Source organism: Microtus ochrogaster, chromosome 15 (assembly GCF_000317375.1).
Source record: "Microtus ochrogaster isolate Prairie Vole_2 chromosome 15, MicOch1.0, whole genome shotgun sequence".
Classification (NCBI taxonomy): Eukaryota; Metazoa; Chordata; class Mammalia; order Rodentia; family Cricetidae; genus Microtus; species Microtus ochrogaster.
This window is the reverse complement of record NC_022017.1, coordinates 22,171,639-22,182,714: the sequence shown is the minus strand read 5'-3', so window position 1 is coordinate 22,182,714 and position 11,076 is coordinate 22,171,639. Positions and strand designations below refer to the sequence as shown.

At 55.2% G+C, this 11,076-nt stretch overlaps 1 protein-coding gene across 2 annotated transcripts; it reads left to right on the top strand.

The window, feature by feature from the left end:
* The first annotated feature begins 6 nt into the window (after positions 1-6).
* On the top strand, positions 7-10,428 carry Panx2 (pannexin 2). Of its 2 annotated transcripts, XM_026782602.1 has the most exons (4): positions 179-253; positions 1,245-1,451; positions 7,163-8,626; positions 9,080-10,428. In XM_026782602.1, the coding sequence occupies exons 2-4, from the start codon at positions 1,418-1,420 to the stop codon at positions 9,421-9,423; spliced, it is 1,842 nt and encodes a 613-aa protein (XP_026638403.1). In that variant the 5' UTR covers positions 179-253; positions 1,245-1,417; the 3' UTR covers positions 9,424-10,428. The 2 variants fall into 2 exon arrangements, with proteins under 2 accessions (XP_005354426.1, XP_026638403.1); XM_005354369.2 differs by lacking the exon at positions 1,245-1,451 and having other exon boundaries at positions 7-253.
* Positions 10,429-11,076: the final 648 nt, after the last annotated feature.

Below are 11,076 nucleotides of genomic sequence, written 5' to 3'. Positions count from 1 at the left end.
CCCCGCCGGGCCGCGCCCCCGCCCCCCATGCACCACCTCCTGGAGCAGTCGGCGGACATGGCGACCGCGCTGCTGGCGGGCGAGAAGCTGAGGGAGCTGATCCTGCCTGGCTCGCAGGACGACAAGGCGGGCGCGCTGGCCGCACTGCTGCTGCAGCTCAAGCTGGAACTGCCGTTCGACCGCGTGGTCACCATCGGCACCGTGCTGGTACCCATCCTGCTGGTCACCCTGGTCTTCACCAAGAACTTCGCAGGTGAGGCAGGGCGCGCGACCGCAGGTGTTTAGCGCCCAGCGCTCCGAGCGCGCTCGCTCTCAGCGCCAGGCAGCTAGCTCCAGCTGGACCGCACCCACCTAGCCAGGCGGTGAGGCATTGCCCTCGGGTCTCATCCCAGACCTTGGGCAGCACCTCAGTCTGGCATGAGGGGTTGAAGGGAGACAGGGCCTCCTGGAGAGCCCTCCTCTGTTTTATTGTTGTTTTGGCTTTGCATTCCTTCAGCCTCAAGCCGTGAGTCATTGGGACATGGGGTCTGAATTGTAGAATGTCACAGTGTGGACTGAGACTTGGAGGAGTAGCCAATGAAGAGAAGGATGTTGTAAGTGTTGAGAGCCACTGCCCAGGGATAGTGAAAATCCCATGATGCTTCACGGGATTCACCGGGCGGATAGTATAGGAAAGTGAGGGTACTCCTGAGGAGCTCTGAAGTACCCCCCCCTCCAAAGGTTTTCTGCAGAAGAGGCCAGACATGGCTGACCCTGGAGGACATCAAGCAATGATGGCCCAAGAGGTCCACCCTTGGCTGGCAAAGGCGATGTAGGTGGAAGCTGGGGCAGGTCAGGAAAGAGGCTGAAGTGTTAGGTCAGGGGGGCCTGGTGTAAGAGGGAGCATGTGGGTGCAACTGTGGTCATACCCAGGAAAGTGCCCTTGCACGGTGGGCCCTGCCTAAGGTGACAAGACCAGAACAGAACCAGTGAGCCAACGGGAGGCACTCAGGGAGCTGCCTTCTGGTTTCACACATAGACAGGAAATAGCAGCTCCCACCTGGGGCTGAGCTGAGGCAAGGACTCAAGCCTCGGTATCCACATACACGGGGCTAATGTGTGGCCCAGAGGTGCCAGTTTCATAGCAGGAGGAAGGCAGCCAGGGCTCTAGAGTTCCTCTGGAGGGGCAAGTCGCTCTGCCCTCTGCAGCTCCTGGGCAACCAGAGCAGGTATTTTGATACCCATTTCTCCACCGTCCTCCACAGGTGCCTTACGTTTCAGGAAACTCCAGGACCTAGAGATGTCCAACTTGAGAGGAGGCGTCCTTCAGACTGCTTAACACTGCCTCAAGGGTGGAGGAAGTTCTCCTGATCTCCATCCTTGTACACCAAAGGCTCTGACACTCAGGATTAGATGTCCCCATAAGCAAGACAGAAGAATGAGGGCACAGTGGGGCCTCCCGTCACACCCAGGTGTGTGCATAAAGGGGCCTTTGGCCGAGTTGGTCACAATGCCGGCCTTGGGTGGCTGGCTTACAACAACAGACATGTGCCTCGCAGTTCTGGGGGCCAGAAGCCCAAAATTCAGGTGTGGGCAGGGCTGAGTTCTCTCTGGATGCCCTAGAGATGACAAGGACCCTTTCTTCCTGATTAGCTGGTAGCTGCAGACCATCCCTGGTATTCCTTGGCCTGTCGCTGTATCACCCGAGCTTCATGTCTGCCCGCTATAGGGGATTTCCCCATGTCTGCTTCCCTCCCTTGAGTTACCAGGATACCTTACTGTTGGGGTTACTCTACTTCACTCTCAACTACATCTGCACAGACTCTCTGTCAGTCCACAGGTACAGGCTAGGAGTTCATCAGATACTTGGGACCACAGCTCTCCTTATAACACACACAGTAGGGTAACCTCAGATGTGTGGGTATACGTGGACTGGGCCATTTTTGGTGAATCCCTTGATATGAGCCCTACCCTCCGACACTGCCAACCCGGCTTGTCACCTGTGAGGACACTGAACACCCTGCATCTAGCCGGGCCTGGAACCATCAGGATGTCCCCAGAGCCAGCGCTGACCCTGGACCTGTTCCTTCAGACCTCCTGTGCTTTCTCTCAGAAATGCATGTGCCCTCCTGAGGCCCACATGTCTAAGCCTATCTACCCATGCTAAACTAGTTCTACCACAAGTATGAGGAGGGCTCCTGGCGCTGCAGCATAGACAAGCAGCTATACTTGACCAGTAATCCTGTTCTTTTCCTAGGAGGACAACCAACCTTAATCCTGCCCTTTGCTCTCTCTGACCTCCTGCACAATTTTGAAGCATTGACAGCTTCTCTTGCCTTTGATTGATATTCAGAACAGTACAGTAGCTTCTTGTGGCTCTTCACCATCCTTTTGCCCCACAGAGTCTAGAAGCATCCAGGGACCTCAGACACAAGAGAACCGAGTCTGGGGGAAGGGTGCCTTAATGGTTCCTTCTCCCAAGGCCCATCAGAGTGTGGGAACCTCTCGGTGAGAACATAGGAGAACGTAAGACAGGTGCATACTCAGGACCCTGTGCCAGGGCTCTGACTGGGGCCTGCCTGAAGGATTTTGGACTTCCGGCCTCCAGATCTATGAGGTACATATCTGTTGTTTTAAGCCAGCCACCCCACTGCTAGTACTGTGACCAGTATGACCAACGGTCCCTCCATTTTTTTTTCTGCGTACACCCGGATTCTGCCTATGGGGGCATTCAATCCTGAACGTCAGCGGAGGGTGCCGTGTGGATACCCTCTTGGGAGGAGTCCGCTCTCCTTGTCATGGGTTCCACTGTGCTAAAATGAATTTCCTTGAGCTCAGTGCTGCTGGTCCTCACCCAGCAGACCTGGAGGTAGAGCTCACAGCCCTGGAAAATCTCAGAGGACTCCTGTCTGGAGAGCAGCTGGTGAAGGGGCCAGAACTGCTGTGAAGGAGCTCCGCTGCTGCTCAGGCAGGAGCTCAGGCAGGAGTGGGGGGCCCGTACACAAAGTCCAGAAGTGGGGGTGGGGGTCACCAGCCTGCTCAGACCCAGACTGAGAGGTCAAATAATCAGGTCCCAGGGACTTGGGGGGACTTTTGGATATCGCCTAGGTGTGACCCCCCAGCTCACACAAGTGGGATGTCACCCTGTACGTGTCTCATTGTTAGTATTCATCTTTAAAATAGGACAGCTGAAAATACCCTATACCCATAAACACAGGTGAGTCCTGACCTGGCCTCTGGACTTTTCCTGGGCACCCAGCAAGATGGATCTCATAGGGGGCCTGTGGGGCGGAGGCACTCAGACACTGGCCCCCGAAAGTCAACCCTTTCTGTCCCAGGTATGGGAAGGTCTGCAGCACTCAGAAGTATCTGCCCATAGCACTGCAGGGAGTGCTAGGATAGAGTACTACCCCCACCTACACACGCAGATGAGGCAGTCAGCCTGCCAGAAGCCAGGGCCACCTGTTATCTGCCCACACTGCAGGAACGGACTAGCACAAACTAAGTGGCTTCAAACAATGTCCGAGTCTAAGGTGTGGCTTGGCAGCAGAGCACTTGCTTCGTGTGCTGGAGGTCGTAGGTTGACCCCCCGCACCTCACACACACCAAAAGGCAAACAAATAACTCTGGTGAGATAAGATGCTTGCCCCAAATCTAGCAGCTTGAGTTTAATCCCTAGAACCCACAGGGTAGGAGGAGAGAACCAATTCCATCAGTTGTCCCCTGACCTCTGCACATATGCCATGGCACACATAACGCCCACATACATACTCATAAACACACACACGTTTAAAAATTAAGGAAAATGGTTGTCTTACATTTCTGCAGCAGTGAGCATTACTGCAGGCAGGGCCAGTCTTTCTGGAGCTTCCAGCGGCAAGCTTATTCCCACCTTCAGGACCTAACTACATCATGTCATTTGGCTCAGGCCTTCTCTACCCACCCCTGCCTGCCTTTGAAAGGACTCTTGTGATTCCATTGTCCCACTCAGGTCATCCAGGATCATCTCCCATAAAGTCCTTAATCCCTGCTGTAGAGTCATTCTTGCTACACAAAGCGACACAGTCACAAGGCCCAGAAATCACGATACGGTCATCTTGGGAGCTGTCGTTCCGCCGTGAAGGAGTTTGGAAAGGCTTTGTACCTGTCCTGGGGTTGGGGGAGCTGAGAGGACAGTGGTAGCTATGAGCTGGCCAGAGGCAGCAGCCTCAGCAGAACCAGGGATCCCCTGAAAGATTTTCTTCCTTCCACAAGTGACAGAGGCATAAGTGAGCTGGGTTGTAAGTAGGCTGGACCCTAGGAGTGGGCTGGAGCTGTGTCTAGGGCTCAAGTGTAGCCCAACCATGTCTGTGCTCATACTATTTAGACCTGCTTTTCTGGAGGCTCCAACGTGCCCTCAGTGCTCTGGAGTTACTGTGACTCCATGCCACTATGGACGGGGTAGGCAGTGTCAGTGCTGGACTGGCAAGCAGTTTCCTTGGCTAGGAGCCCCAGTGCACTCTCGTGAACAGCAGGGTGCCCAGGAGCCCAAGTATACACATTACCCATGCTCTGGGGAAAGAATCCTTCAACAGCACTCTCCAGAGACATCCCTGTCTGCCTTGAAATGAACCAGCTTTTGTGTGTCTCCTCGGTGAGCGCCTGTACTTACCCAGGCAAGGCTCATCACCCCTGGGAAATCCCACAAGAGGGGCCTCAGTCGGGAGAGCTCTGTGCAGCCACTGTAGTGTCTGGGTACCTGCCATCCTGCCCAGTTCAGGCCCAGCACGACAAGTCCACAGCATCACCACCCTGTGGTACCCAGCTATGCTTGGACACCTGCACTCCTCTAGATCCTTTGGTATCAGCTGTGCCATCAGAAGCACCACGTGCCTCTGTAGACACAGGCCAGCAAAGGAGGAGTTTGGCCCTACTGGATGTGCCCGTGGGAGTCAGGGGGTTTTTCCAGTCTCTTGTCCAGCTTGCAGCTCGGCTGGCTGTAGGGATTGGCTTGATACAGGATGGGAGACAAATTTGCAGAGAGAAAACCACACAACTTTCTGTGGCTTTAGGGATCAGCTGTAAGGACAAAATATATATATGTGTGTGAATAAAATTCCGTTTTTCCAACCAAGAGAGCTGATTCCTTTGCTTTCCCTGTTTGCTCTTCTCAGAGCCCAGCTCACCCTGCCCTGGACACCTATCCTCCAGCACCTCAGGTTAAAGGGATCAACTTTCCCTGACTATCCATAGCCTCCTCTTCAGCCCCTGACCATGACTAGGTGCCCAGCTCTCATGTGGACATGGCCTCAGCTTCAAGCAACCCCACTACCTGACCATCTAAGCAAGGCTCACTCTGTCTAACTCACCCACACCTCTACTGGGGCCCTCCATACCTCTCAGGACCGTATGAGGAAGACCAGTGGCCACATTGGCCCTGCCTTTGGGGCTCTCCTTGACTGGGTTCTTATGTTCTGATAGTCCTTGAGCCCTAAGCTGCTTTGAGCCTTCATGATGTGTGGCAGTGTAGGTAGATGGATATATTCCCAAATGCTGACCAAGGTCGTAGGCTAAACTAGAATGGGGCCAGGGCCCCTAAATGTTGGTACTACAAGAAGAACATGCAGCCAGTGGGGTCTCTGTCCCCCACCTCTTGGGCTCCTGAAAGCATTACCTGTGATTAATGTCCGTGTTGGTTATTTTTCTAGTTGCTGTGGCAGAAACGACCTAACGGAGGAAGGATCTGGTCTGGTTCACAATCTCAGGGAATACATTCCAACATGGGGGAAAAGGCATATGGCTAGGGTGTAGCTCATTCACATCGAGGTGCATAAAACCCCTGTGGTCTTCCCCCAGTTTCATGCTTCTAGCTAGACCCCACCTCCCAAAGATGCCACAAACTGACCAAAACAGTGCTACCCGATGGGCACAGATGTTCAAAGGCATGAGCCTAGACAGAAAATTTCATATTCAAACTTGGGCCATGGGGCGCTCAAGACAGGGTTTCTCTGTGCAACAACTCTGGCTGTCCTGGAACTCTGTTTGTAGACCAGGCTGACCTCCAACTCACAGAGATCCTCCTGCCTCTAGCTCCCAAGTGCTGGGATTAAAGGCATGCACTGACACCACTCGGCCATATTCAAACTCTTAAATTGGTCTTCCAGCTGGGCTGGGTCTCTGCCATCTCCCTATCAGCATTAACTTGAGACTAGGTACAGACAGACTAGCCAATTAGATTGTGTTACTTCCTGATCTCAACACTGATGAAGGGCTTTAAACCGGAGCAGGAGAGGCTTCTAACTGACCTGCCCTGGGGTCAGGCTTGACGGTAAGAGCTGGCTAAGGAGGAATTGGCTTGGGTTAATGCCACAGGCGGCCATGGTCTGTACCTAGGGATCATGACCCAATCTCGTGGACTTTGAGCCTCCAAGTTTTCTGGAAATGAATTACAAGCGTAAGATTGCAGCACAAGGCTGATCCTGGCCTGGTGCGAGCATGTGTACCCGCTTAAATGCAAACAGGCCCTGTTTGTTTTCAGTAGCAGATGCATCCAGCCACTGAGCGTCCCCTGTCCGTGTCCACCAGCATCCAGAGTTCCCACATTGCCCTTCATCCAGGACAGGGGACTTGTGAGACCCTTTTCACCGGTCTTAGACAATCTTTTTTTCATGGAATTTGGACTTAATGTGACTGCTTCTGGCTAGAGAGGAGCATCCAGGCCACCAGTCCTGACAGTGCAAAGCCAGTGGCCGGGATTGGTTTTTGATCCTTATGGGATGCTGAAAGGGAAACCCTGGCTGCCGGCATGGCCTGTCGTGATCCTCTCTATACCTTGATTTATCCTGTACATACAGTCTTTGGCCTTTCTAGACCAGCTCTGGTCAGTTCTTCAGTGCATACAAGCACTGGCTAACTACTTTGTAAGAACGGGAACTACACACACAACACAGCACTTGGGACACAGTGAGGGAAAACTGGCCTAAGGGGTGAGTCTGTTAGGAAACAACAGCCCTGGCATAAGGCAAGCAGCTCTATGGGTGGGCTATAGAGTCCATGGACATGAGAGAGCCCAGCCCACCTGCACAGGGGATAAGTCTGAGCAGAGATGGGATCGGGTCTATCTCATGCCCTTCATCCCAAGACCTGGTCTTCCTCAGGCTACTCCCACCTCTTGCCCTAGCCCATGTCTCCTCTCTACCCTCAGAGGAACCAATTTACTGTTACACTCCGCACAACTTCACCCGTGACCAGGCGCTGTACGCCCGTGGCTACTGCTGGACAGAGCTGCGGGACGCGCTGCCCGGTGTGGATGCCAGCCTGTGGCCATCGCTGTTTGAGCACAAGTTCCTGCCCTACGCGCTGCTGGCCTTTGCCGCCATCATGTATGTACCCGCACTAGGCTGGGAGTTCCTGGCCTCCACGCGCCTCACCTCCGAGCTCAACTTCCTGCTTCAGGAGATCGACAACTGCTACCACCGAGCGGCTGAGGGCCGGGCCCCCAAGATTGAAAAGCAGATCCAGTCCAAGGGGCCGGGCATTACGGAGCGGGAGAAGCGAGAGATCATTGAGAATGCCGAGAAGGAGAAGAGCCCTGAGCAGAATCTGTTTGAGAAGTATCTGGAGCGCCGAGGCCGCAGCAATTTCTTGGCCAAGCTGTACTTGGCACGGCATGTACTGATCCTGCTGCTCAGTGTAGTGCCCATCTCCTACCTATGCACCTACTATGCCACCCAAAAGCAGAATGAGTTCACCTGTGCCCTGGGTGCCTCACCTGATGGGCCAGTGGGTAGCCCTGGGCCCACGGTGCGTGTCAGCTGCAAGCTGCCATCCGTGCAACTGCAGCGGATCATTGCAGGTGTGGACATTGTCCTGCTCTGTTTCATGAACCTCATCATCCTAGTCAACCTCATCCACCTCTTCATCTTCCGCAAGAGCAACTTCATCTTTGACAAACTCCACAAGGTGGGCATCAAGACACGCCGGCAGTGGCGGCGCTCACAGTTCTGTGACATCAACATCCTGGCCATGTTCTGCAACGAGAACCGTGACCACATCAAGTCGCTCAATCGGCTGGACTTCATCACCAACGAGAGTGACCTCATGTACGACAACGTGGTGCGGCAGCTGTTGGCAGCCTTGGCTCAGTCTAACCACGACACTACGCCCACTGTGCGGGATTCAGGCATCCAGACTGTGGACCCCAGTATCAACCCTGCGGAGCCTGATGGCTCAGCTGAGCCACCTGTGGTCAAGCGGCCCCGTAAGAAAATGAAGTGGATCCCCACCAGCAACCCGCTGCCACAGCCCTTCAAGGAGCAGCTGGCCATTATGCGGGTGGAAAACAGCAAGGCTGAGAAGCCCAAGCCCGTACGCAGGAAGACAGCCACAGATACGCTTATTGCCCCGCTGCTGGATGCCGGTGCCCGGGCTGCCCACCACTACAAGGGTAGTGGAGGTGATCCAGGTCCCTCCCCTGCCCCACCTGCTGCCTCTGACAAGAAACATACTCGTCACTTCTCCTTGGATGTGCATCCCTACATTCTAGGTACCAAGAAGGCCAAGACTGAAGCAGTTCCCCCTGCCCTACCAGCCTCCCGGAGCCAAGAAGGTGGCTTTCTGTCCCAGACCGAAGAATGTGGGCTGGGCCTGGCTGCAGCACCCACCAAAGGTAGGAAGCCAAGCAGGTGGGGAATGGGGCAGGAAGCCCTGAGCAGGAAAATGGCAGTCCCTGTGTCTAGGGCACAGGGCAGAAAGCACCAGAGAACAATGTAGATGAAGTGGCAACCAGGCTAACCAGCTGGTGCATTGTTCCTAAGGTGAGGGGAAGGCCTCCCATAAGACAGAGGATGAGGAGGAAGGCAGGACCGCAGTCACCAGGGGACATATCTTCTTTGGTCAATACGGGCTTCAGGCAGATGTGAGCCACTTCAGGGGGTGGTGGATGTTCTGCCAACAGCCCTGCTATTTCTAGACAGTGAGACTTAGCCAGGCAGGCTGCTGAAGTGCAAGGGTGCCTGCCATCCGTGGATGCTAGGGGCCCAGCAGGTCCCGTGGGTAGCACTTGGGAGGGCTATAGGAATGAGCTAGATGGTAAAATGCCTGTGTTCCTGTCTGTTTGCAGATGCTCCGCCCCCCGAGAAGGAACTCCCATACCCCACAGAGCCTGCCCTGCCAGGGCTTCCATCTGGGGGCCCATTTCACGTCTGTTCACCCCCCGCGGCTCCTGCTGCCGCCCCCCTGTCACCAGGCAGTCTGGGCAAGGCTGACCCCCTCACCATCCTGAGCCGAAATGCCACTCACCCCCTGCTCCACATCAGCACGCTGTATGAGGCCCGGGAAGAGGAAGATGGAGGTCCCTGTGCACCCTCAAACATGGGCGACCTCCTCACCATTCCCCAACCCCAGCAGATCCTCATCGCCACCTTCGAGGAGCCAAGGACAGTTGTGAGTACTGTGGAGTTTTGAGGGGCAGGGCCTCCCAGGCCACCAAAAACTCTCTGCATGAGCCAGGGATGGCCCAGCTGAGCCTAGCCTTGAGTAGACCTGAACTCGGCTCACCCGGTACTGCCCACACCCCCAGCCACCTGTCTGCATGCCACGGGGCCCAGCACTCCTTCCACCTGGCTCACCATGGCATCCACAGGTGCAGGCTGGGGCAAGAGCGCCAGGTAGGGGGTAGGATGCCCCCCCAGCATCAGGCCCCCCCGCTGCGTACTGGGCCGCAAGTGGGAGAGTTTATTTTTCTTGTGGGTTTCGTTGTGTGCTGAGACAGCTCAGCAGACCTAGTGAGGCCCGGCCTAGGGTGTGTAAGGGAGATGCTAAGAAACGTGGCACTGGCCTCAGGACAGACCCCCCCCGGGGGTCACTCATTTAAGGGCCTGGCCCCTGCAGAGGGACCTGATGCCTTCAGGTCAGGGAACCGAGGGCTGCCCCAGGTCCAAATCAACATGCACTTTCTCCTCATAGCCTGACACACACTTTATTTTACTATGATTACTGTAACTGACGAGCTTATTTATCATCAGGAGAATTAGGGTGCATTTCAAGCAAAGGACGGTGTGTGTGAGTGGCACACGCAGCGGTGGGTGCAAGCGTGCAGGTCAGCAGGTGTGGGTATGAGCACCTGCCTGAGTGCCTGAGTTTGCCAGAGGGCACAGTGCCCACACGCAAGCAAGCTCATGAGCAAGTTAGGGGGCAAGCGTGGTGTGAGTGAGCCTGAGTGTGTGTGAGTGTGTGAATGGCACCCACGTGAGCAGTGGGTGAGAGCAGGCATAGGCACCAGGGTGCGAGTGAGGGAGGAAATACAACGCAATAACCACATCCCCCTCCCGGGTCCCCAGCTGCCGGCTGGGCTGCTTCCCATGGGAGTCCAGGCCCCACTGGCCCCACCCCTATTACCTCAGCCACGCGCCACGTGACGAAGTATTAACAAGGTAGCACTGAGCATATCAATAAATACTATTCTGATAACTCCCTGTGCTTTGAGGCCCTGCCTCCCTCTACTAGTGCTGCTTGCCCAGCCTGCAACACCCATCCGCACCTGGGCATCTCTTGGAGCCACTGGGAAACAGTGGGCAGGGCCAGGCAGCCCAAGATGCAAGAACATCAGGCCTCCTCCCAGAAGTGTGAGGAGGGGGGACCACGGGGTGCTGGACTGTGGGGTTGTGGGAGGACAGAGATGAAGAGAGCTCTCTGAGGAAAAATATAGTGTCTTAGTCACTGTTCTATGGCTGTGAAGAGACACCATGACCAAGGCAACTTAAAGAAGAAAGCATTTATTCGGGGGGGGGGTCAGTTACAGCTTCAGAACAGCTTGGCGGGGAGCGTAGCAGCAGGCAGGCATGGTACAGGAGCAGTAGCTGAGAGCGGCATCCTGATCTGCAGGCAGGAAGCAGGGAGAGAGTGGGTCTGGCTTTTGAAACCTCAAAGCCCACCCCAGTGACATACCTTCTCCAACAAGGCCGCATTTCCAAGTTCTTCCACAACAATCCACCAGCCGGGAATCAAACATTGAGATACATGAGCGCACGGGGGCCATTCCTCTTCAAACCACCACATACAGCTTGGCCCCAGGCCATTGACCAGTGACCACAAAGGTGGCAGGATCCAGGAAGAGTT